At 34.6% G+C, this 27,466-nt stretch overlaps 4 protein-coding genes across 4 annotated transcripts in view; 2 read left to right on the top strand and 2 right to left on the bottom strand.

The window, feature by feature from the left end:
• Positions 1–403: 403 nt before the first annotated feature.
• On the bottom strand, positions 404–5,619 carry lark (RNA-binding protein lark). The gene is made up of 5 exons (XM_088260364.1): positions 5,474–5,619; positions 4,635–5,312; positions 3,863–4,119; positions 1,566–1,607; positions 404–876 (listed from the first exon to the last, which is right to left on the bottom strand). The coding sequence occupies exons 2-5, from the start codon at positions 5,304–5,306 to the stop codon at positions 828–830; spliced, it is 1,020 nt and encodes a 339-aa protein (XP_088116490.1). The 5' UTR covers positions 5,307–5,312; positions 5,474–5,619; the 3' UTR covers positions 404–827.
• Positions 5,620–10,670: 5,051 nt separating this feature from the next.
• LOC148309274 (large ribosomal subunit protein eL34-like) lies at positions 10,671–11,439 on the bottom strand. Its single transcript, XM_088260412.1, has 3 exons — positions 11,405–11,439; positions 11,204–11,275; positions 10,671–10,996 (listed from the first exon to the last, which is right to left on the bottom strand). Exons 2-3 carry the CDS (start codon positions 11,266–11,268, stop codon positions 10,708–10,710), a joined length of 354 nt encoding a protein of 117 aa, XP_088116538.1. The 5' UTR covers positions 11,269–11,275; positions 11,405–11,439; the 3' UTR covers positions 10,671–10,707.
• Positions 11,440–12,821: 1,382 nt separating this feature from the next.
• On the top strand, positions 12,822–15,234 carry Rbbp5 (retinoblastoma binding protein 5). The gene is made up of 2 exons (XM_088260411.1): positions 12,822–12,960; positions 13,520–15,234. The coding sequence occupies exon 2, from the start codon at positions 13,555–13,557 to the stop codon at positions 14,983–14,985; it is 1,431 nt and encodes a 476-aa protein (XP_088116537.1). The 5' UTR covers positions 12,822–12,960; positions 13,520–13,554; the 3' UTR covers positions 14,986–15,234.
• The window catches only part of tkv (serine/threonine receptor kinase thickveins), a 74,206-nt gene continuing 59,561 nt past the window's right edge, over positions 12,822–27,466 (top strand). Inside the window, exon 1 of the mRNA XM_088260410.1 lies at positions 12,822–12,960. Within this exon, the coding sequence (XP_088116536.1) occupies positions 12,957–12,960 (4 nt within the window). The 5' untranslated portion in view covers positions 12,822–12,956. The remainder of the gene's footprint in view (positions 12,961–27,466) is intronic.

The raw sequence follows: 27,466 nt of genomic DNA, 5'->3' as shown, positions 1-27,466 counted from the left end.
ATGTCAAATTCAAACATTTTATTATTTGGTCTCAATTTTCTTCATTTTAGATAGAACTGTGGTCATGGAAGTTAAATCAATTTGCCTTTCCAGTTACTACAACAAAATAAAACAATGTACGGGTCTCTTCAATATCCAATACATATTACTAATGTCCATAACTGTCAAATAACGTCACATGTAAAAAGTAAATTGATTAATGTGAAAATTGTAAGACACTGAAAGACTTAGAATATGTATGCTAGTTCAATTTGTACAATTTCATATTATGTATTCAGCTTTCATTACATCACATTGATAGCAGATAATAAGATGTCAGTATTATGGAAATGGGTAGTAAATGGCATCCTCATGGTTTACAAGTATTCAGTAAAAACTTATAAACCAAAATAATAACAATGCATCAAGTTGTACTTCTTTTATTTGAAAAAAATATTTACTACATTTTCACTTTCACCAATTACCTAACACGCAATTCATTCACAATTAAACAGCTGCAGTTCTGCTTAATTCCCAATCAGACTTTTGTTGTACACATTTGAGACATTTCCCTTCTTAGATAGATTTTCTCGACACAATACATAATAATATACAGTAATATATGCGTCAGTATATGGGGTGCGCCGATAGTAATGCCGGATCCGTAATGCGTAGGAACTAGGTTAAGTTGCGACACTATCGGGGCGACCCCTCGCTGTCCTTGTCGGGCCGAGTCTCACAGAATCCCGTATACCGTAATGCCACTTTAGTGTTGTCCTATACTTTATATATTATAACGTTCACAGGACTTAAATAAATTATACATTTTTAAAACTGCTGGCGATTCGTTAGTAGGGCGCGTATCTTCGCGGAGGAGAAGGTCCCCGCAGTCCGGGTCTGAAATAAAAGGGACTAATTATCATCAAATTATTTTGCCGAAGGCAAAACCTGCCTTGAAACATAAAATACATGGGAAAAATAATAATGACAAAAAATACGGCTAGAACTGATTTAAACTCTTTTCTGTCCCTTGTATGTACTAAATTATAGGACACTACATTAAAATATCCTAGTACGTAGTTATTTTTATTGTAATTTATCTTGTTTCCAAATTTGGAAATTAATCAGTGATTATTTACTTTTCCATTATGTCATAAAATGAGTGTCCGTTGCAAATTGACAGATTCAATAAAATTTCAAAAACAAAAAAGAAGCTTAGGAAATAATGGATTGATATCAACAAATTCTAGCCATATCTAAAATAAGTGTCTTTATTTTTAAAAATCCTGAGAAATTGCTCTCAGAACATTTTTTTACTATCAGCGAAAATAAAAATACAATAAATATTTAAAAAAGACAATCATTATTTATAAAAAGTAAAAAAAAATATTATTCCATAAAAACTTGCTTCTGATTTTACTATAAAACTAATAATAATTTTCAGACATGCACTGTATTCAATTTAAGAAATCGTTTGGTCTTTACAGGGATAAAAAAACAGAAGCTGTATCAATTTTGAGTATGTATAGTTTACGTTTGACTTTGTTTATGTCAATAATATAAATATATTTAATTACAATACGTACCTCCTATCATCAAACGAATCTCGACTGAAGTCTTCGAACATCCTAAAACAAATCATTTGAAAAATTATCATCTGATAAAATAAAACGTTTTTCAAGCATTAAAAGAAAACATAGAAAAAAAAATACAAATGGGGATAATACACCATTTTCTTTTATTAGGAAAACTAGTTGGGTTGACACACAAAGTGTTCTCCAAAGAAAACTCTATCTGCACTTGCATGAATAAAAAAATAAATAAAAAATGCAATTCAACCATCAAATAGAATTTATTGATTCAGAAAATATACTATTGTGTTCCATATTCTTTTCCATATCGCGAGCAAAATGCGAAGACTCACCCAAGTCAAAATATGACTAAATACTTCATTACTTCTGAATTGTTTTTATCTAAATTACATGGTCACTAAGTTACTTATTGCACTAAGTTCACATATGCAGGATTACATAAACATATCGCTGGTTAAATGCCAAAGGTCCACAATGCAAAAACAACTCTTTATTCTAAAAATGGTATCTAAATCATCCACATTTTCAAATTCGAAAGACACCCATGATTCTAGCATTACAAATGGACATTTCTAACGCTAGAATCATGGGTGTCTTTTCCGCGTTGTGGGCCTTTGGCATTGAACCAGCGATATATTCATCAATAAATTCCATTTGATGGTTAAATTGTGTTTTTACTCTCTAGACTAATTGAGATAGACACTTAACGGAAAAGCAGATATTCATATCATATACACAACATCAAATGCCTTTTTGTTGGAACACCAGTTCAAATATGCAAAGTCTAGTTCATTGTAGTATCTCGATTATTTATTTAAAGATAAGATATCAATAAATATGAAATACATTGATAAGGTTTTGCAATCTTGAATAGATTTTGAATAGAAAAATGAATTTTGATTTAAGTGCATTATTTTTTAAAAAAATGTTGCAGAGATTTAAAACTAGGTTAAACTAACTAACTAACCATCACCCCGCTTCCCCGCAGGGGTAGCCAGAGAGAATCGAACCCCACACCACTCTGTCTTTGCAAACATTCTTCGCGTATTCTACATTCATGCATGTCCTCATACATACCCGACGATTATTACGACTCCTGACCGAAGTAGGTTAAGGATTCATAATACGTAGTAAAACCCCTACTTAATACACAAAATGTCCGTTATATGACTATCACAGATAGATATATGGTTTGGCAGAATATAATTTCAAGACATTTCAAAATATTGAATTCTCTGATTGCAATTAATTTTTGCTCAAACATGATTTATACTCTGTATCAACATTTGAGTAAATAATGATGCAGAATAATTGTTTTATTAGTCAGCGGTAATCAGGTTAAACAATAAAATGATTTGAGGGTCATCAGTGTTAAACACCGAGATATTTGTTTTATTTATTTTTAAATCCAATTTAAGCTACATCTCTCAACTACTTTTGAAATTGAATCGCTTATATTTTCCCAAATGAGAAGAATAAAGAATTTGTTTGCTTTTGTATAAATCGATCCCAAACTATTTGGTGATTTTCAAAGTGGGTGATTTAATATATTTAATATACTCACTGAAATGTAGATTTTACTAATGCTTAAAAGTTCACAGAGAACCAAAGACAATTGATGAATTGAGAGACCGTAGAGGTACGAATGACAAATGAAAAATATTATGTGAAGTATGCAATGTTTGTCCATCATTATCCATTAGAAGCACAGATTTTCAAGCGAAGACGTTAACCCTAGAATACTAAAGTATCGTAAAAATTACGACAAAGAAATTTTGATGCCTGGAAAAAACAATGTTCGCATCGTTCTTGCACCACTGCTTTACAGTATCTCCTTAATGTACCATGAATTTTTTTTCATTATTACGTGATCTTTTAAATCCAAAGAATGTATCAATTACTTCTAAAATAAAAAATGTTTTTAATTACTGAATGTATTACCATTTTATTTCTGTCATATTTTTTATGAATGTTTAGTAACAATGTCTTAAACTAATGAATAGTTTAATAATCTAGAGTTAAGGACTTTGCATTCAATCGATTAACACGTTTCACCGACAACACGTTTGGCCGACACGAGGCATTTCAATTGCGTCTCGAATTTATATGACAACATAAGGTACAAAGTATCAGCCTCTGGTGGCCGACGAGACGAAAATGTGTCAACTACCGGTGGCAACACTGGCAGTCCGAGTGTTAAAGCTAGCATAAAAGAATTTCGAAAACACCAAAATGTCATATGGTGGTCTTGGTTCCATTGATAATAAATAGAAACGAGGCGGTATTCTCACCCTCTGGATATCTGCGGTCCGCGCGGGGGGCTCCGGCGGCTGAACATGGTGTCGTAGGAGGAGCGCATCCCTCCCATGGAGCGCGACATGGGCATGGGCGGCATGTGGATGGGGTCCCGGCGCAGCGGCGGCGACATGAACTCGCCGCCCCTCACGCCCCCGCGCTCCGCCAGCCCGCGGCCCAGCCCGCCCGAGTAACGCCGCTCGAACATGTCCCTCGACGAGTCATACCGGTCGTAGTAGCTGTCGTACGCATCCTACACACCAACAAAACACACTTTACTACGTGAGCGACAAAAGGAGATGCAATAATAAGGCTATTTGCTAATTTTAAGTTATTGAATCGACAGCCATAATGCAGGAATGGTTATTTCAAATGAACGACGGGAATCAAACCCATTGTTGGAATGCATCGGAGCTAAGGACAATAAATTGATATCAGAAACTGCAACGGATACATAGAATAGGCGGCACACGACTAGAGTTCCAGACGGAGTGTGCGTGTCGAGGCAGAGAAACGTCCGCTGTAATAAATGAGCACAAGTAAAGCGAGAATTGAAGTCACATGGAAATGAGACAATCTAACGGTGATTGTGTTACAGACTGAGATGATCGCCGTCGGTAGATGGAGAGAACTAAATAAAAATTTATTTCTACACAGGAGTGCGCGCGCGGGAGACGGCGAATGTGTTGGGAAATAAGTTTTTATTTGCGCGCCCGGCGGGGGTAGCAGAGTGAGATGGTCGCGGCGAGAGGGAAGAGGAGAGCGTACCCCGAAGCCGCCCATGATGCGATCGCGGAGGAAGGGCGGCGGGGGCGGCGGCGGCGGCGGGTAGGGGTCCCGGCCGAAGGCGCGGTCGCGGAAGCCGTTGCGGTCGGGCCCCAGCACCTTGGGGCACTCCTTGGACCAGTGGCCGCCGCGGCCGCAGCGGTAGCACTGCTCGGGGTCGCCCATGCCCGGCTTCTGGCGCACGCGGCTCGTGGACACTTGCACCTTCATGGGCTGCCCGTCCACCATCATCCCGTTGAGCTCTTTGATGGCCTCGTTTACGTCGCCCGCCGCATCCAGGTGCACGAAGCCGTAGTTGCGCACGATGTCGCACTCGACGACGGTGCCGAACTTCTGGAACAGCTCGCGGACCTCGGGCGCGCGGGTCTTGTCCGTGAGGTTGCCCACGAAGATCTTGGTGGTGGGCGTGGAGGGCGCGCGCCGGCTCTTGGCCGCCTCGCACTTGATCACCTGCCCGTGCACCGACTGCCCGTTCAGGCCCTGGATAGCCTCGCGCCCGACCTGCTCATTTTCCATGTGAACGAACCCGTAATTTCTGACCACATCGCACTCCACGACGGTACCGTGTTTCTCGAAGAGCGGCCGTAGGTCGTTTGCGGTCGTTTTTTCGGAGAGATTTCCGATGAAGATTTTGAATGTACCCGCACCCGGCATGTTACTCTGAAATGTACAATCGAACACGATCTGTGAGTTTGTCGCAAAATGAGGATCGTCATTGAAACAAATGAACGAAGCTATGACGCCATAGCGACATAACGATCCGACATAACAAAAAAGATAATAAACAAAATGAAGGACGCAACGCTACGCTAATTACTTACCCGATATTGTCCGCCTACAACAAAACTTACACTATTCGAACTAAAACTATACTTGACAGTTGCTTAGAATACCGAAAACGGTGGACGAAAAAATACGACGCCACCGTCTCAAAGAAGCCGAACGAGAAAACCGCAAAATGGCGCACATGCCAAACTAGCGACAGGATACGGAAGTCATGTAAATATTGCCAGTCGAAAATAATATTTAGCCACAAATGTAATATCAGGGGCAAGTTTAAAGTTTTTCATTTCGTACCATTCATAAATCTACGCTACCTATATTACTTATTTTACTCTTATAGAGCATATGACTCCCACAATCTTATTTTTTTTTTGCATACATAAAGGTCTTACGTAAAAATAGGGGTAAAAGCAATGGAATAACTTTATTTATTTTATAAATACATAGTACATAATACAATTATGGGGTGGTAAAAAATTACCAATCTGTTCAATAAGCTTTATTTCATTAGTTCATGAAAATGAAATAATCATCACACCGTTTTCGCGTAGTAGCTCGCATCTAGAATAGAACATCACAACACGCTGTCTTTTTAAATATTCTTCGCCTCTTTCTCGTTCATGCCCGCTGATAATTCCGACTCTTGATCTTTCAGATAGACTTTCAGTCTATAAATAGCCATTTTACCTACTACAATGAAGTAACAATACTAATTGCATTCAATTTGTCTGGTTTTTTTACAATCCTTTTTTTATAAAAATAGTATAAATTTGAATTTACTGTATTCACTATTAGAATGAATGAGATACCCAAGAATGGTGACTAAGTTGTGTAAGGGAGGTGCCGCATCTAACATGGCATTGGAGGTAGGCCCCGATAATTGCTGGTAATATGAATTACCATGAACACTTTGGGTATGTATCTTGTTACACATATACAGGTTTTTTTTTCATGTAACGCGGTGGAACAGCGTTCCGACACCTTTATTTACAGATATTTTTCTTTTTCTTTATCAAAATCAATGTTTGTGCTTACGTAATTACAATCTATATTTATGTACTCATATATAGTCCGCCTACGTGATGCAATGATTAGCGTGTTTAGCTACCGTGCTAGAGGTTCCGGGTTCGATTCCCAGGGGGAGGTGAAAAATAATATTTGTGATTTCACTCTAATATGTATTATTAACCTTGACTGGTCCCTAAAGCGCAGGAGTGATCACCTTGCCTTCGTTTAAGTAATGATCAAGATAACGCCGTGTCAATTCGATGGAGTGCCTTATGCACCATTGGGTGCGGATATGGGTTAGAAGAATATTTATATAATTGATCAAAATGATAAAATAAGGTATTGTAATGAACATTTTTTTTGAGTTCTGGGAATTTTTTGTTTAAAAAAAAACCCTGCATAAATATATTTAAAAAAAATAATAACTTGCAATCCTTACTTTTTGAGGCTCATCTGCAGGTAGTAAGGAGAGGGAAGGTCAAAGTGATTAATACAACAACACCCCGACCAATTGCAAATAAATCTTTCTTGAATTTATTTTGCAATTGGCGGGAACCGAGTCTGCGAAACCAGTTTCACAGTCAAGCATCTAACCAACAACTACATTACGGCAACTGTCATAGTAGTTGGATGAGCACACAATTTCCAATTACTGCGTTTTTATTCTTACCGATGTTAAGTAACTTAACTCTAGTAAAAATGTCTCTTTTTATCATGGAAGAGATTAAAAAGTATTACATTTAATTATTTTCATCGATTTTGTTTAAATATATTTGCGAAATACATATTTGCAATTGTGAAAAAATCATAGTTTTGTTATATGTGACTTGGACATGCTGCTTCTTATAATCGATCCTTACCTTTATAAGCTTACAGTAAGATGCAAAAACTTTTATGTCTATAGTCAATATTTGAAGCATTAAAAGGCACTACCCGGAATTTTACCGTCCGGCAGTCTGGTTTTGAAAAATGAAAGCGACTACGACAGTTAAGCGTGATCGAATTTACGCGCAACGTGTTCACGCACCGATTCCGAAGAAAGATGAACAAAAGCACAAGCCAATCATCGTTTTAAAACGCTAACTGACATTCCGGACGGTAAAATTCCGTGTAGTGGACAAACGTCCTAACACTGTGATTTTCCATTTCATATTCATAACAAAATAATTTGTTAAAAAAAATGTTTCCAGTCTGATGATATCGTTAATGGCAAAACTTCTAATAAAATAAAAGTGAAAAAACTGCAGTAGAACTCAAATAATCCAAATCTACTGGGACCAGACCCCATTCGGATAATTGGATTTTTTCTGAAAAAAGAGTCAGTATTGTACAGTAGTTATTTTATTTGAACTTCATGTACAGAAAATAAATAAGTATATTGGCGGCCTTATTGCTAAAAAACAATATCTTCCGACCGACCAAAAACAGACTAGTGATATTAGTCAAAACGTTTGATACCATATATAGCTGTTTGCAATCAGAGGGGTTTTTTTTATGGATGGGAGATGAATTTATTCTTTACCTTGCTGATTATGTACAAGGTTTATAGATCATTTAGTGGATTTTTGTTTTTTCTAGCTAATTAAATGTTTTTATTTGAATTTGTGTTGTGAACAGGAGGAATAATCAGAGGGTGGATAGTACTTGAACATTAAAAAAATACATAAATTACAAATTGATGATAATAACAAAGGCAAAGGTAGAAGGGAGTTTAGGGAAGGAGGTAGAGGGAAATACTAAGGAAGGAGGTTTAATGGACAGTTAGGATTCTAACGATAAATAGTAATGTCTCAGACATTTCTTAAAAGTTATTAGAGAAGGTGCATTTTTTACAGGGAGAGGTAATTCATTCCATAGTCTGGATGCTTGGACAGAGAAGGAATTACTGAAGAATGATGTGTTATGGCGAGGAATAGAAAGTGTTCTTTCTTGGGAAGAACGAAGTGATAGACCATAATCTGAGAGGTATATAAAATTTCAGCCAGATATTTAGGTGCATTGGGGTTGTGAAGAATATTATAAAGTAGCATAAGAGATTGAAGATTTATGCGCTGGTTGAAGTAAAGCCATTTTAGTAGTTGTTTTTTTTTTTTTTTAAAGTCTCCACTTATTGATCATCCCTGATATCTCCCCCTGGTCTTCTTGTTATAGTACCTACCATCCACCCTTCACTTCCTTTTCCTTGTGGCGATTATATTCTTCACATTGAGCTCCTTGGCTTCCTTCAACTGCATCACATCAAATATGTCCCACTTCTAGATCTACAAATCTTAAGTGCGGGATAGATCGCCTGACCTTTGTATAATCATGATTAAATTGTCACCGTCGATTCGATGCAGCAACCTATGCAAGGTGCGGGCGCGGATAAGGGTCTGAAGACAATGTTTTGTACTGACATCAAAAGTATATCAGCGCAATGAAATGTGATCAAGACAAGGTAATTATACAGACAAGGCGTCTTACACTTTGGGTGCTAGTTCGGGCCAAATCATCCTCTAGGAACCAGTTAACTAACTGTATAACACAGTTTACTCTTTATTCAGTTCCACCCTTACAACAACAATTGAAGAAATCAGAAGCAAAACGAGTGCTTTTAACTTTTTTGTATTTTCTTTGCTGGCCCAGATAGCAAATCAAAAACATTGCAGTGAAAAATCATTTAAGGATATTCCCCAGCTTGGAAATATTAATAAAATGTTTTTTTTTCATCTTCATTTTCTAATGTTTTCAAAAAGAAACTAACGACCATACTTCAAATTCCCAATATTTACAAAATTATGATACTGAATCAATTTTTACTATTATAATTACTGTTCCTTCCAAATTTGTGTATTAAAATTGTATTCATAAAAGTATGCGCAAAGAACAAAGAGACGCAGTTCATCGACTTTAATTTGTTTACATTATCGTCCCCACCACATGTAACTCCTTTAAAATCGTATATAAAGAGTGGAGGACAAATTTTTGTGTGCTCAGATTAGATATACTGTTAAACTTAATACGTCGCGTCTTTGTCTATTGGCGTCGCTTTGTTCTTCTCGCCCTTATAACTTTTGTAATTTTCGATGAATAAATTAAATAATTGTTTCCATTTGTGCGTTTCCGTCTTCCCTATTCATAAGTGTTCCAGTACCGTTTGTCGTAACAATTATATTGTTATAATTGTTCTTCTTTTTCTGTTCGTTTCATGTCAAGTCATGATGTCGACTATCACATGAGAGTAATTGTTCTTGTCTTGGGCAGCTCTAAACAGCCCTTAGATGGCCCCATCCAATCTCGTATGGCCGGAGTTATATTTAAATTGTTAAATCACTAAATTGTAAAGCCCTGTCAGGTGATTTCTCTCAAAAATGGCACAATATAACACGATGAACACCATGTCAGTTATGTTTAACTAACGCTGCGTTTGGTCAAGAGGTGGAGCGAGTTAAATATAACACCAACCATGGATTGGATTTAACGTTCTGCAAATTGGATACGCTTCACATTTGCCATGTTATCTATGCACTTTCAGTATGGCCCCCTGGACAAATTACCGAAGTTGGTACAGAGATTTCTCGGGAATCTATGAAATAATATGTTGGTCTTTACATTCCGTGAGTTGCATGTTACTCACGGACTTAAAAAAGAAAAAATTATTGAAATTTCTTCAAAAATTTGTGGCGTATTTTCATTAAAAATTTGATAGCTTTTTTTAAATTTATATTGACAGTCAATGTGATAAATAGTCCAATAAATAGCATTTATTTATTACGTGATGAAGTAATAATATCTTGTTACCATTATATAAAGTTGTTACATAAAAAAATATGCTATTTTACTGTGAGAAACTAACACAATTGTTGGAAAATTACACCTCTTTCAATTCACACACAACTACAATTTGTTGTCATTTATAAATTCCAATTTCTTTAAATTTTGATCGGAAATAGTAAATGGCAGATTTTTTTTTGAGAAGCACTGAATGTTTCAATGAGGTAATATCAAAACCTCAGATTTAACACACTACATACAAAACGATTTTAAATATTATCTTTAAATTTATAAATTACTTCAAAACTCACTGAAGAGATATTTTGTTAAATTGGCAATATTTTGCAACGATGAAATACTTATAAACCCAATTCTGTCAGATGGAATAGGTACTTGATCAAAACCAATAAATTAACCTCAAAAATATCATTAAAAAAATATTCAATTGTTTACCTTTGCAAAGAAAACAAGAAGTAAGGTTTTAAGATTTTATATTTAGTCACGTACAGAATCACTTTTTCTCTTTTTTAGGCTTAGCACTGCCAGCTTTCATTACTTTGACAACGATCTTCTGTTCTTCAATGAGGAAAGCTCGCACGATCCTTTCCTTCACGCACTTGTGGCAGAGGACTCCTCCGTAAACCCTGGTCACGGTCTTCTTCCTTCTGGACATGCGGGAGCGCTCCATGGGTCGTGCGGGAGTGATACCCCTAAGCCTTTCTTTGCACTGACCGCATCTGGGCACCCTCTTGGGTTTCTTCAGGTATTGGTATACCAGTTTACCACCAGGAGTACGGACACTGCGCACAAAATAAAACAACCAAATTAAAACCTTTCAACTGAAGAGAACACAACACAAAACTTCGCAGATAAGTCGGCATTTGACATTTAGGTTATGAAAGTGATACTATTAAATAAGTATTCAATTCAAAAGGTTAAGGCAAAATCAAAATAGTATGGTGTAATTTTAACTGAAACCACTTAAATATAAAATTATTTATACTTACACACGTCTCCTGTTGGATTTGGAGTTGTACGACAAACGTCGCCGGAACGTCAGGCGTTGGACCATCTTGAACCTAAAATATTATATAATAATTATACACTAGGTAAAAAAGTAAGTTTTACGATTAATTATTAGTTCATCTGTCGCATATTTATAACGATGGCGACAGATTCCACCGTAAAATTTAAAAGAAATCACTCGCCTGTCAGATGGCGCACGGAAAAGGAAGTAAACAAGGACGAATAAGAGTGTTACCAGGTGACGAACAATTATTCCCCAAATTTCATGCTTTAAGGTAAGTACCGTGTATTAATTAATGTATTTATTAATAATTATTTGGATGTTTTTGTCGCATACGGACACATTTAATTATTTTAAGCAATATTTAAAAACACTCATAGATATACTCACATGATTTTAATTAAAATTCATAAAAAAATTAATGATAATATCCCAAATAATATTACCCATTCCCATATTTAGAAACTGGGTAAAAATTTTACCTTGTAACAAAAAGGTTAATAAAAAAAGGAATTTGAATAAACATAAACGAAATCCGTTGCGTTTATATTGATTTTAAGTAATATCAAGTGCATGAAAGAATGAACTTTTTTACTGAGATAAAATGTCAATGAATTGTAAAAAATAATTCTTCTAAGTCTTGGTTTGATTCTCTGAGTCTTGGTTTGATGTAAATTATTTTTAAAATACATATGTAGTTGGAAAGGTTTCATGAGCATGCATGAGGAATTCTGCATTGAGACTCGATCCCTATTACTACGGGCGGCCTCGTTGAATAAAAAAGCTACTATTGCCTGAATTCCAAGCCACTGTGGAATAGAAGGAAATGAGAAGGTGAATTCCCTGGCCAAGGAGGCCGTCCTTAGCGGGGGCCCAGAATGTGTGAATGAACTCAGCATCGATGACCTCCTCGTTATTGTAAAGAATAGACTTTTTCACTCATGGCAGGAATATTGGGATACCTCTGCCCAAATAAAGGGTAAAAATCTTTATTATATATCTCCTTTAGTAACGGAGAAACCCTGGTTCTCCCGGATAACAAGTTCGAGACAACATCTATATGCAGAATGCGACTAAGCCACTGCTGTTGCAGTGCTCACTTGTTTAGAATACATGTCCGGGATACTGCTATGTGTGAATGTCGTCTTGAAGAGGAGGATCTAGGTGACATGTTCTTTGGGTGCCCGTTGAGTGACGGTTACCCTGAGCTTCCTTTCAGACCTCTCCAGTATAAACGTTCCATTTCCCACTAACATCTTAACCTTATTAACCTCCCCTAACAAACTTGTTTATAAAACAATTTGTAAAAACATATCTTAAAATTAATTGCATAAATTTGTAAAGGTGTATGATAACTCACTTGGAAAACAAACATTACTAATAAAACTAACCCCACTAACAGGAATACTAACATTTGAAAGTCAAATGTAAAAAGTGGAAATAAAAAATAACTCGACACTGGCTACAACACCTAAGATGGATGAAAGCCATTAAAAAGAAGAAGAAGAGCGTGCATGAGGTTCTTGGGAATATATATTTTTTTATTGATATTATTGCAACATTTTAGTTTGTGTACAAAATTGCTCAAAAATCAACATGGCGTCTCTTTGCTAACCTAACCTTTAAGGATGTCCTGATTTTTGTCGGCTTTCTTGTCTTGAAATGTTTGAATTATCCACATGTATACGTGAAGTGGTTTTTATACATTAGCAAGATATTTATCCCAACCTTTAATGGGTAAGTTTTGCATGGATTTTTTCAAATTATTTGTGGTATTATTAATTTTCGGCATTGTTATGAATATTTACAAACGTCATCCGCTTGGATTTTTAAAAATTTAATAAATATTGTACAGGTTAATGTTTTAACAAAATATATATTGAGGCTTGTAAACTTTACAAAGTCTATTATATTTACCGGATTGTATTCACGCATTTCTTAACGTATAATTTTGACAGTTGATGTTTTACAACCATACTTGAATAATTTTAATGTTTAGAAATCATAAATTTTCATCGAAAGTCAGTTATTTACGATGTAATTGAGGGCTAGGTTCGTTAATTCTCCATTTTTTAAATAAAATTTTATGTATTGATATATTTGATATGTATTGATATAAGTAAATATATCATATGTATCAATAATATTTTTTAATTTACGTTTTAATTAGTATATACCACTAAGTAAAACATAAATTTTACCGCAAAGTGACTGCCGAATCAATCAATGAAATTACAAATATTGTGTCTATAAATGTTTGGAACCAATATAAAGTGACTTGTGTTAATTTTTATAGATGTGTTGTCGCAAACAAATGTGCAATAAGACAAGATGAATATCGAACTATTGGAATCGTTCGGGCAGAACTATCCCGAAGAGTTCGACGGGACCTTGGACTCTATTTCCCTCGCCGCCACCTGCTCCTTCAACAAGCGGGGCACCCTGCTGGCCGTGGGCTGCAACGACGGACGCATCTTCATCTGGGACTTCCTGACCAGAGGGATAGCCAAGTCCATCTCCGCCCACGTGCACCCCGTCTGCAGCCTGAGCTGGTCTCGCGACTGCCAGAAGCTCCTCTCCGCTTCCACGGACCACAACGTCCGCATCTGGGACGTCCTCACCGGAGAATGCGAGCAGCACTTCAGGTTCCCCACTTCTATATTGAGGGTCCAGTTTGACCCGCGCAACGATAAGCGTTTCCTGGTATGCCCCATGAAGCACGCCGCCCTGCTGCTGGACCTCGAAGGCGATTACAAGATCCTACCTTTAGACGAAGACGGCGACGTCAACATCATAGCCTCGTTCGACCGGAGAGGGGATCACGTCTACACCGGCAACGCCAAAGGACGAATCCTCATTCTAGATTCCCAATCCTTAGAAATCAAGGCCAGTTTCAGAATCACTATCGGAACATCCAGCACTACGGGAATCAAAAGCATAGAATTTGCCAGAAGGGGAGAGTGTTTCTTAGTCAACACCTCGGATAGGGTCATCCGAGTTTACAATGCCTTGAATGTGCTCAAATGCGGGAAGAACGGCGAGCCGGAACCGATACAAAAACTCCAAGACTTAGTTAACAAAACGACATGGAAGAAGTGTTGCTTTTCCGGCGACGGAGAATACATCTGCGCCGGTTCTGCCCGACAGCACGCTTTGTACATTTGGGAGAAATCTATAGGTAATCTAGTTAAAATTCTACACGGAACCAAAGGAGAATTACTTTTGGATGTCGTGTGGCATCCTGTCAGACCCATCATAGCCAGCATCAGCTCCGGAGTGGTTTCCATCTGGGCACAGAACCAAGTGGAGAATTGGTCCGCCTTTGCTCCCGATTTCAAAGAACTAGACGAAAATGTAGAATACGAAGAAAGAGAATCGGAATTTGACGTAACTGACGAAGATAAATCCATCAATTTAGAAGGTGAAAATGAACACGATGAAGAGACTGAAGTAGACGTTACGACATGTGAACCGATAGCAGCATTCTGCAGCTCCGACGAAGAAGGCGACGGAGACAGCATGCTGCTGTTCCTTCCGATAGCTCCGGAGATCGAGGACCCCGAGGATGGCTGGGCCGCCACTGTAGACACTCAAACACCCGTCGTTGAATCGCCGGAAAAGTCTCCGCCCGCTAAAAAGAAAAAAGTCAAATTCTACGAGATACCCATTAAAATCAATTCCACCGAACCTCATCCCATGCTATCGGGCAAAGACAAACAGCAAGCCGGAGGGAAGAAAAGTGCTGGACGGCCCAGAAAGTGAACAGCCTTATACTTGAACACGTGTACTATAAATAAGTTTTAATCTGACAAATGTGATCTTTGGAATTATTTTTTATAAAAATAATTTACCGAACAATAAAAAAAATGTAATTTTTAATTTTCCAAAAAGATTATAAATAACATTTGAACTTGAATAAATGTGTGCCCTTGGCAAATCTGTTTTAATTTTGAATATTTACTTATTGGATAATTTTCATTGCCTTTTTTTTCTATAATATTTTATCTCAATGTAACATAAGTTAATGATTCGGTACTTCTCGTAAAATGGTTTAGCATTTTTGCTATTAACATTTTGTTGTCGGCGGTTTTTTCATCAACCCCGACTCTATTAAGTGTACTAAATGGAATCTCTCAGACAAATGTGATGCAAAACGATGTATAGATGTTTTGAATGCTGATATAAGCACAGAATGGTTTGGGAGTGTGGAACGAATGTGTGAAGAAAGAATAGTAAAATGAATTTATGAGGCAAATATGGTTGGTAATAGAAGCAGAGGAAAACTTGACATGATTAAGTATTTCAAATAGTTGAAAGTGGTCAGATCAGAAGTCGGAATAATCGGCTGGAGAGATGCATGAATGTAGAAGAGGCAAAGATTGTTTGCGAGACAGATTGGTGTGGCGTTCTGTTCTCTCTGTATGCCTTTGCGGAGAAGTGGTGTGGTGGTTACTTACGGAAACCTGTAACATAAGTCAGTTTGGGTCCAACGATTTGTTTCAGCAGCTATGATGACATCTATCTTATAAATAGCTATTACTCTATCACTGTTGATAATAATAGCATGTTGCATTACATCACATTGTTATCTTCCATACATTAACAGGAAACACTTTCTATTACTGATATTGTCACTATAAACTTTAGTAAGCGTTGATGACCTCAAAATCCGCTCTCTGAGGGATGTCTTGTTCTTAAAAGATAAGAAAAAATGACTTGCGTTTAATGGGATATTTTTTAATTTTTTCTCCCAAACCTTTACTTGCAACAATAAAAGCATTAAGAAAACGCATATCAAAATGGCAGTCTTTATAATGAAGTATTGTCATATACATTTTCTTTAAAATTTTGCTTGTGAATGACCAGTCTGATGATGTCGGTTATTATTATTAATTGTACTTCAGGTACCAGTTATTAAGGCCCAGTAATCAGTAGCCCGCAACTTAACTTTCTTTAAACCCAGGTAACATTTGACGTAATTATTTTTTTTGCTTTAAACACCATTTTTATAGTGAAAAAAAAAGTTTTGTTTCAAAATAAATACATGGTTTGAAAAGAAAACGGTTATCGAAATATAAGGAGTTAAAAAAATTATGAAAATATTGATTCTATATACCAATATACCTATTCTAAACAAAAAATTAATCCAAAATATATAACTTCTAATTCTTTTCTTACCATTACTTTTTTTATATTAGGCTTAGGTTTATCTAGATTAGATATATTTGTACATACATATTACCCATTTGTATTCAAAACATAAGCTTTAATACGTAAACATTTTGAGAATAAAAGAAAGCGTCAGTATGTTATCTTGTCGCACAGTTTTGGCGCCATTCAGTCCAAAAGAAAGGAGAGGCCGATAAGATACAGATACTGTTTGATAGGGTAGTTTCACAAATATTTTTCTGTACCGAATATTTTAAGCTTGCTTTTACTATTCTAATGATATTACCATAAATTTATGAGAAATGGGTTTTTGTCAGCAAAATGGTTCTTTTCATTTGACGCGTACAAAATCAAGAATAGTTTTCTTAAATACAAATTGATTGATTTTAGTATTTCTTTCTGGTATTGGCGAAGAACAAATTACTCAAACAAAACAGCATTTTGTAATAACTGTATATTTAAAAATAAATACTATTTGAGAAAAATACGAAAAAATTTATTCGCAAGGATGTGTCAAGGTCGTGTGAATTGTCTCGTTCTCGGGATTTTCACTATCGATAGGCAATCCTCCGATCAATAAACATTCTAATTTCATCGTCACTATCACTATTTTGAATACATCAAATATTTTCGTGCGATGTTTGACAGTCGCATTGACGAATCCGATATTTTAAGGCCGAAAACAATAGGTTTAAAAAAACGTATTTCTGTTTTTCACTAAATACGTTAAGGTGGAGACTGACTGGAGCATTTCGGTGTAACGTAACACGTTACGATGCATTCGTATAGTCAGTACAGCGAGCCGAGCGCTCCATCCATAGTTTCGGATGCTCGCCGCGAGCGATGTTACGACGAAATGTTCCGGTCAGTCTCCACCTTTAAATTTGTTAACGAATCAGAACTTAAAACACGCGCACGCTGCGACAAAACCTCTCATTTCGACCGCCAAAACACACTGGCGTCATCGTCGGTATATCGACCAGAATGTATACCAGAGTCGATATATCGATTGTCAGCACCCTAAAGGTTGCTTATTGATACGACTCCGCGTAGTGCGCGAAAATTTCATCTTGTTAATAATTTCATATATCCATATTTCAAACGCTTTTAGACTCATTTAACATCGTAAAAATTTAAATTTTAAAACATATTACACACGTAAGTCATATTTATATAATATTCCCGAAGAGTAATTTGCATTTTTATTTTGGGACATGGGATTAAGGTTAACAAGACTGAAACACAAATAAAAAAGTTATTTTTACATTTATGACATCTCAACATAGATGAAGAAGAATATGAAAGTCTGGGTGTTTACAAGGCTTATGACCTTTCATAGGCTGGTTAATATTTTTATATATGTTTTGAAGGTATATATTTTTTTAAATGTGAAAATACCCTATTTAGAGATTGCGCCACGCGCGCAGCTGTCGTCTACCATACCGATCCATCCTTTGCAGCGTTCACCATGTGGACAGGTTGACCGACAAAAATATACGAATCAAATCCAATGCACTTTATAAAAAAGCCACTATTCGTTCAAATAAGACCGTCTCTTGTCGTCTTCATTTTGAGTAGGTGCCTGTCGCTTGTGCCCGCTTTGTTATTGTTCAACTCGGTCTTGTTACGATGTAGCCATATACGGGGCACCGTGGTCAACTGCTTTCGAGGGGTCATCCAGCCTCTCAGGTCTTGACTTATCCCTTATGGCGATAATCTATGCTTTACAATTTTAATTATAAGTTTACTTGGTAAATACCACTATTGTGACACTCGTTTCGATAAAAAAATATTGTATTTACCAAGTCAAATTTTATATAAATTTGATAGATATTACCGCAAAGAGACTGCCCAATCAATTATTACCCTATATACGATAAATAGCAAATTACCTTTCATTAAACCCAGGTAACATTTAACGTAATTGAATTTTTTCTTAAAACACATTTTTTTGTATTGAAAAAATAAGTTTTACTTCGAAATAAATAAATGGTTTCGTAAAGAAAAGATTTATTGAAAAAAAAAATCAATAAATATATCGTAGTCATACAGAAGAAAGTCACCAATTGCCTTTTTTTACAAAAACGTGATCATTGACTATTTGATATCTTACTAGCTCAATATTGCCCTGAAAAATATCCCAAAGTATTTTAAACTTGGAAGTATAATATATGCATTCAATATCATTATCAAACACCGTAAGCGAACATATCGTAGTCATACAGGAGAAAGTGACCAAGTGCATTTTTTTACCAAAACGTGACTATTTGATATCTTACTAGCTTAATGTTACCCTGAAAAAATCCCAAAGCGATTTAAAACTTGGAAGTATAATATATTGAATTGTTAAAAATTACTAACCGCATTGATGTTTATTTTCTTCCCAAGCAAAAGTGACTTAAATAACCCTCATTTTACATTTTACATTTTGTTAGTTGGTCACTTTCTCCTGTACGACTACGATATATTCAAAATATGTATTCGTATGTTTATATTTTTGATAAATTTAAGATTAAAATTCTTAAAAAATAATAATATGAATATTTCAAAATATATAATAGTACTTATCGCTCACTCCTTTTAACAACGTCATATTTAAAAAAAATTCAGTTCTGTTTTCGGAATGTCCAGAAAATGTACTATATCCCAGCAAAAGCGGCATATTTTTAACATTATATTTACCCGCTACAGGGCAGATAGTGTTGTTTTTGCATTTTGAAGAAAAGGTATTGTTGGTGGAGAAAAAACCTTCAGGTTTTACCTAAAAAGATCTTTTGCGCAGTAAAAAGTTCAATAAGTGGCTTGATATTTATTTTTACTGCATTGTATTATATTTTTAAACTTTAAAAACGATCTCCTGAAAAATCAAGTTTGTTGATATATGACGTTGTTGAAAGGAGTCGAATCCGGTTGGAAAAAACTACCAAAAAAATTGTTAAAAAGTATAAAGTTTGTAGAAGTTGTCATTAAGTATCAGCAAAAAACATATAAATCAAATGCACGGGAATAGTTTCATTTAGAATTTACACATAGGTAAATATTATTTTATATTTTCTAAGCTCATTTCAATTCGACAAAACAAGTGGGGAATCAGCTAAGTAAATAATAATTAGGCCCAGAAATGTGGTAGACTTCCGTGAAGCATGGCGCCACATTACATACTGTGTACCAGTTTCAATATTCTCATCGAACATCGATTCTCGCTTATTACGAATTAAAAGTGGTAAAGTGGGCTAGACTTGCCGCTAGTTAAGGCCTTACTCGCAATGATTGAATTCATTAGGCGTCCGGCTGCGCTGAGGGCCGGACGTCAGTTTACGCCCGATTTATGTTTTAGAATACATATTTGATTTTTTGTTTTTTAGAATACATATATAGAAAAAAATCTTATTTTTGACTCATTATCTTTCAATAACTTTTTTATTTTCAAAACCATATATTTAATTCGAAGAAAAACTTTTTTTTTTAATGCAAAAACGGTATTTTAAGGCCCAGTATTCGTTACGTCACAACTTAATTTTTTCTAAATCCATTTTTTGTATTTGTTTTTTTTTTCTTAAAATACCGTTTTTGCATTAAAAAAAAATAGTTTTTCTTCCAAATAATTATACGTTTTTGAAAAGAAAAGAATTGTTGAAAAGTAAGGAGTTTAAAAAAAATTTCAAAAATATTTCTTTAATAAATATTCTAAAAAATATCAAATTTACATTTAAAAAAAATAAAATATTTCGGGCGTGAAGAGACGTGTGACCTCTTCGGTGGTCTCCGGTGGAATGAATTCTGTGCCTGCGACTATCCCCTTAAGCAAAAAATTAAATAACTATAAATGTTATTCTACATGGGCGTAAAGTAAAATTTATAAATTTAGTAATTACATTATCAATTGTAAAAGAAAAGCACTTGTTTTTTACCACCTGAGTTTATTTTATTTTTATGACTAGTTTCGGGAGATATGCTACATCTTCAGGTCTAAATATAGTTTATATTTAGAGCTGAAGATGGAAGCATAGCTTCCGAAACTAGTCGTTATTACCCTCATTAATTCCTCTCCTTTCTTTCTCCTTCTCCTTCTTGCAAAATGTATTTTTTTTATACTATACCCTTTTTTTTAATCTTTGAATGTTTTTTAATAGTTATAGCATAAATGTGGAATTGTTTAAATGGCTTTATTTTTATTAATGTAACTATTTTTTGTTAATGTAATGTAATTTTTATTATTGTTACTATAACTTTTGTTTATTATATACTTTTTTTATATGTAAAGCTGTACAATTCCTGAACAAATAAAATAAAATAAATAGTAAATAAAACAATAAAATAAACGCAAGTGGTAAAAAACAAGCGTTATTATTTTTACAATTTCATCGTGCCTTACCACAAAGTAAATGCCGAAACAATAAACAGAATCCATTGATGAATGTTTCTACAGATCTAGTGTCACCCTAAATGAAGCTGTTGTCAATATATCGACGTGCCCTACTTAAAGTGCTCTAACTACATTTTTGTAAATTTTGAGATATTTGGTGTATGTTATCAACTGACCGTTATCTACAAATATAAACAAACAAAAAAAAAATTACGCCTAGTTTTCAGGCAAATAAGACGCTATCTACATCGAATTTTCGAAATGAACTGAACTCCTAAAAACTACTTAATTTTGACAAAGCATATTAAAACGGTTTAATGCAATATTTTATTGTGTTTTTGAATACCAGTTTAGAATTTCAGATAAAATCGTTAATTAATAAAAAAAAAATACGTTAAAAAAATCTTCTAAGCTCTCTCCTGTAAAGTAACAAATTTGCAGATAGAGTACTTTACTTAGGGGCCGTCGATATTATTTGTAATATTTTACCCTTATTTTTTAAGTGTAATTAGGTAAGCCGTCATCCCTCTATCCCGACTCTCCTCTCTCCCTCCTTCCCCCACCCCCTCCCCTCTGCCCTGACCCAAGCACCTGCGGAGAATAATGGCCTCTCCAGTTTTTTCGTCTCTCCTTTTATCTGATCGTTTATCCCGACACACCTTGGCTGGGTTCTCTCGCCCCGTTCTTATCAGCTGTGGGGTGGTTCAATCGCTACCTCAAAACATTATTTAATATATTATTTACCTAACCTATCACCTGATCCTGCTACTGCTATGTACACGCCTATAAGCCATTAATTATATATATATATATATATATATATATATATATATATATATATATATATATATATATATATATATATATATTTATATATATATTTATATATATATATATATATATATATATATATATATATATATATATATATATATATATATATATATATATATCCATTCCAACATCAATATATGTATTTTTATAACATTGCGATGCCAAAATGTAAAAATAATCAAGTGTAGAAAGTGTGAACAAGGATTTGGACCCAAAATGTCTTGAATAAAGTTATTGGTCAAATTATAAGCGTCATAAAAATAAACTAAATATTGCTTACTATTATCGACCATAAATATTGCCGTAAACTCGCACATGATGCGATGTATAAATTGTATCATACATACATATATGCGCGTCATGAGATTTATGACATATGTATGAGTTCCAAAAATTTATGCAGTGCAGTTGTCAATCATGGGTAGAATGGTGAATGTTACACGTGTATAACGTGATCACTTGAACCAGCCTGTCACAGGTCTTAAGCCCTGTAAATACTCGGACTCCCATTCAATTCTTCATCTATTTTGAGATGTCAACTTACGTTTTTATCTACAAATACTTGTACTGTTCTAATATAAATATCCATATTTGTGAATTCATAAAAAAATACATGGAAGAGGCTCGGGGTGACGAAAGATCAAGCTCAATCAAAGACATATAGTACAAATTGAGGGGCATTCCACGATATCAATATCGAATTACAATATGATATGATTTATCTCAGCGCTGAAAAGTTATATTGTTCAACATATATGATGAAAACTTTTCCATCCCAACATTGATGTGCTATTATAACAATCCTAAATGTAATGCCATATACCCATTGTAAATGGGTGATCGTACTGCAATGTCATCAATCTATGACTGAACATGGGAAATTAAACGTAGCGCACGTACGCGTACAAGCATTCAGACGCATTCCATTCGATATCCATACGAGACGGTAATATACGCTACACTGTGACGCGCTACTTCACCAATCTTCGCAGACTGAAAGCAATGTGAATAATATAAGCCCAGAATAGATTCGAGTCGTTCTGGACAGACGTCATGAACCCAATTCTTACGATACACATCACGAGACAGACGGCACACGCAAGAAATTGAATAATACTATTATAATAATAATTTTGCATAGTTTGTACAGCGCCATTTTTGTAGAATACTACCTCAAGGGCGCTTCACTGTGATTTAATTATTGGGTGTTTTAAAACCCCTTAGATTTTTGGTATCATACATCGCTCACTCCTTTCAAGAACGTCATAAATCAAAAATCGTCAATTATCAGTTGTGCATGTTTTCGGAATGCCCAGAAAATGTACTATATCCCAGCAAAGGGGGCATATTTTTAACTTAATATTTACCCGCTACAGGGCAGAAAGTGTTGTTTTTGCATTTTGAAGAAAAGGTATTGTTTAATTCTTTTTTTCAATATTCTACATTTCTTTCAAATGGAGAAAAAACTTTCAGGTTTTACCTTAAAAGATCTGTTGCACAGTAAAAAGTTCAATAAGTGGCTTGATATTTATTTTTAAAACATAGTGTTATATTTTTAAGCTTTAAAAACGAAATCTCTTGAAAAATCAAGTTTTTTGATTTATGACGTTCTTGAAAGGAGTGAGCGACATGATAAAAATAGTGAAGGACATTGGTACCATAAACCAAGCTAGGATCCAAAATGCCAAACCCTCTTCTATTGAAACAGAAGGTCTGATCGAATTTAGAAGTTCCTGATTGGCCCACACCATAAATTATCCTTCCTGTTCCCAACACAGATTAAAATAAAACATACTAATATAAGAGTTTCTGCTTAATAAAAAGCTTCTTTACATCTCACCAATAGATGTCTCTAGTGAAGTTCTAGTGATTCAAGAACAAGGTTTCTAAATTGGTTCAAATATATAGAAAATAAAACATTCATTGAAGGCTTACTAATATTTGTTAAATAGCAACTTAATTGTCTTTAAACTCAAGTTACATATGATTTTTTTAAACACCGTTTTTGTATTGGAAAATAAAGTTTTTCTTCGAAATAAATATGTGATTTTGAAAAAAAGAGTCATTCAAAGGTAAGGAGTAAAAAACAAATCAAAACATATTTTAATAAAAATTTCATCCATCATCAAACGTATTCTAAAAATAAAATGGGCTTGACCTGGCGACCGGCTCTATGCGTTACCGGAAGTAACTGAGTTGTATTATTACGAATATGGCCTTATCCAGTCCGGGAGTATGAACGATAATGAACGTCATTGCGAATTTTCCTTAAAGGAGCATAGACGTTAATGAACGTCGAAGTCCGTCTGTCAGTTAGTATGATGTTACTTGTATAGCAATGACATCTGTGGATATTTGTGTGTAATTTTGTCATAATTGAAAAATATTTCGAATAGGTTTTTTTTTTAATATATGTTAACATACATAATTTCTATTTTCATAATACATCAATTTAATGAAAACAATTTTTTTTTCATGTAAAAATAACCCACTCCCCAGAGAAAGTCGGACATCAATTTTTGTACTCCCGGAAAGGTTAATGATCTACAAACCTTGTACCTAATAAGCAAGGTAAATAATAAATGCAACCCCCATAAAAAAAACCTTAGATCATGAAACACCCCACCCATGGATTTGGTTTACCGCACTCACGTACTGTAAGCCATACTCTAATCCTGTATACCGTACATCATGCACCTCGTAATTTCACGCTTTTCTCGGTATTCCTTGCCCTCACCTCCTTTTTATAATATAATAACCATAGATCGTCGTACCGGGTGGAACGTTTCGTAAATCCAAACACCGATCCTTCTCGAAGCGTTAAAAAATACCATAATTTATTATTCAACCTGTTTTATTTTGTTGGAAAGATCTGGGGCTGTGATTTTCCGTCTGTAGGCGCGTACAATAATTGTGAATTTATAAATTAGAGGTTGTATCTCGTAGCAGTAATCGGTATTCACCATCTACAATACGTGGAGCGTGATTTAACCGCAAGGTGCGAGTAATAATACCCTTCAATATAAATATTATAAAAAAGGTAAATTATACAACCGTAATGTGGCAAATCTACTATTGAACTCATATTATTAATATTTAAAGCATCAACTTTGTGGTCAGACAATTTAATAAGATGATAGTAACTAACTATAACTAGCCATCGCTTTCCAGAGGGGTAGGCAGAGTGAATAGAATGCCACATCACTCTGGCTTTGCAAACATGCGTGGTTATAATACCCTTCAATATAAAAATTGTAAATTAAACATATGAAGTTTAACACGACTAGTTTCGAGAACTAGAGATGTTTTCATCTACAGAAGAAAATACAAAAAGTGTATTTTCACCTGATGATGAGAACACCTATAGTTATTGAAACAAGTCGTGTTTACATTAATAAATATCATTAATAAATTACATTAATATCAGGTATCAGCATTGGTTTTATATTTCATTCATCAACTGAAAAAATGGATATATTTTACTTTAAAAATACTAACATTTTAAAAATGTATATATTTTACTGTAAAAATGCTAACATTTTAAAAATGTATGTATTTTACTGTAAAAATACTAACATTTATAAAATGTATATATTTTACTGTAAAAATACTAACATTTTAAAAAATGTATATATTTCACTGAAAAAAAAGTTTACATTTTTAACAAATAAAAGAAATTCTTTAAAAAAGTTGTTGCTAAACCAATAAATATTGAAATATTGTGTCGTAATATTTTTATCCAATTTGTCAAATATATAAGCCTTTATATTCTAATATGTAAATAATTAACTCTCATAAATTATTGTGTTATAGGAATATTTAAATTTACCCGGTTTTTGGGGAATTTCCCACAGTTTCGTGTTTAGGAAATCGGACCCAAAGCTCAAAGCTGTAGAATGTCAACTGCGATCGTAACGAGTCGAGTGTTGACCGGTTGTGGGCGATATCTAAGTTAGATCTGCCTCCGCGATCGGCGATATAAACGTAAATTGTCATCGTAACTCGACACCCAGATCACCCCGCGTTGTCCTGTCGCTAACGATGCCACGGCTGACCCCTTCCTTCGAGAACGCAGCCATCCAATAAATCGTCGGAATCAAAGAAAGCCGAATTGGTTTTTTCTCGTGTAGAGACTGACACATTCTTTGGGCAACATCGTCTGCAATTTGATACTTATTAAAAGGGTATTTTAATCCATTTTTCAACTCATCGGAGTACAGCATCGCTCTTCAGAAGAAATAGAGATTTCCTTTCATTTTTTGAAATCCGATCCAAAATTGAGTACAGTAAGTCCTCACTTGCGTGATTTCGACTTACGTGAATTTGTACTTACACGATTTTTTAAAAATATTTTTTTCTCAAGTCGTTGTTTCTACCCAACTATAACCCTTTAGATCTCGAACGAACGTAAATTTGATTCTCAAATTGATAATAAAAGAAGACATGCCATAACAATGGACACTAAATTTAAAATTATGAAACAATGTGAAAAAAGTGGCTGATATTGCACGAGCTCATAAAATGTCTCATTTTACGATTAGAACAACTATTTATTCGAATTATGGATACCGAGTAAAAATCAGTACCAACGCAATCTACGATAATTACCAAAAATAAAGGAAAATTAATAATTAATAAGTAGTCTGTACTTAAATATAACCATGTATATGTACACAGAAATAATTATGTACTTATCTGATTAAACAATAACCTATGAAAATTATTATGTTTTATTAAGTATATCCATGTAGATCTATTCTGTTTTCACAAATGTACTACATATCGTAGTCATAAAGGAGACAGTGACCAAGTGCATTTTTTACAAAAACGTGATCATTGACTATTTGATATTTACTGGCTTAATATTGCCCTGAAAAAAAATCCCAAAGGATTTTAAACATGGAAGTATATTACATATATTGACTTGTTTAAAATGACTAACTGCATTGATGTTTATTTTCTCGCCAAGCAATGGTGACATAAATGTTTACAATGAACAATTTACGTTAGTTAGTTGGTCACTTTCTCCTGTACGACTACGATATGTATTTCCTTTAAACAAGCGCATATTTTTAAATACCATATCTTACGAGTATAAAATAAAATCAAAAATATATTTTTTCGACTTACGCGATTTATCGACTGGAACCGTTGGAACTAATTATTCGCGTAAGTAGAGGACTTACTGTATACGAAAATAATAATCTAAGAATATTTTATTTAAATAAAAATAAAAAACAGCTCCTACCCCCTCTTCATCCTTCTACGTCCCAAGAACACAATTCTTATTCTAAAGAATTAGCTTCTCATACGGTGTTTGAAAATGATGCGGAATGCATCGAAACACTTCTCACAATAGATTTTAAGAAAATGTGGTAAAACTAAAATTAAAAATATCTTGGTTAATACCACTATTTCTTAAAATCTACTGTGACACGTGTTTCGATGCATTCCGCATCATTTTCAAACACCGTATTTGAAGCTAATTCTAAATTTTAGAGTTGGATCCTTGGGACGTTGAAGGTTAAGTAAAACAGGAATTAAAAATGGATAGATTTTACCACAAAGTGACTGCCGAATCAATTAATGAAATTAAAAATATCTATTTCTCCTTCAAGCCCTTATCCGCACCCCAATGGTGCATAGGGCACTGCATCATATAAACACGTGTTATCCTTCATGTGTTATCTTGATCGTTAACACATGAAGGAAAAGTGATCAGCCCACCGCTTAGTCCAGTCTTAGTCTTAGTCCAGTCATCGCTTAGATCAGTCCAGGGTAATATTGACTAAATATTAGAGTGAAAAATCACGTATTAATTTTAAATCAAACGCAGATTTTTCGAGTCTACTAAGTTGTATTTTAGTAACAAAA

This window comes from Brachycentrus maculatus, unplaced genomic scaffold (genome assembly GCF_059751285.1).
Source record: "Brachycentrus maculatus isolate JH-2025_06_01 unplaced genomic scaffold, ASM5975128v1 h1tg000134l, whole genome shotgun sequence".
Lineage (NCBI taxonomy): Eukaryota > Metazoa > Arthropoda > Insecta > Trichoptera > Brachycentridae > Brachycentrus > Brachycentrus maculatus.
This window is presented reverse-complemented; position numbering and strand designations above follow the sequence as displayed.

Bases quoted from the DNA above. Each gene is read 5' to 3' on its own strand.
- LOC148309274 (XM_088260412.1), bottom strand. From the start codon at position 11,268: ATGGTCCAACGCCTGACGTTCCGGCGACGTTTGTCGTACAACTCCAAA. The intron at 10,997-11,203 runs GTAAGTATAAAT...TTTTGTGCGCAG, and splicing joins AAATCCAACAGGAGACGTGT to TGTCCGTACTCCTGGTGGTA.
- lark (XM_088260364.1), bottom strand. From the start codon at position 5,306: ATGCCGGGTGCGGGTACATTCAAAATCTTCATCGGAAATCTCTCCGAA. The intron at 4,120-4,634 runs GTACGCTCTCCT...GTTGGTGTGTAG, and splicing joins GCATCATGGGCGGCTTCGGG to GATGCGTACGACAGCTACTA. The intron at 877-1,565 runs GTACGTATTGTA...CTTTTATTTCAG, and splicing joins GATTCGTTTGATGATAGGAG to ACCCGGACTGCGGGGACCTT.
- Rbbp5 (XM_088260411.1), top strand. From the start codon at position 13,555: ATGAATATCGAACTATTGGAATCGTTCGGGCAGAACTATCCCGAAGAG.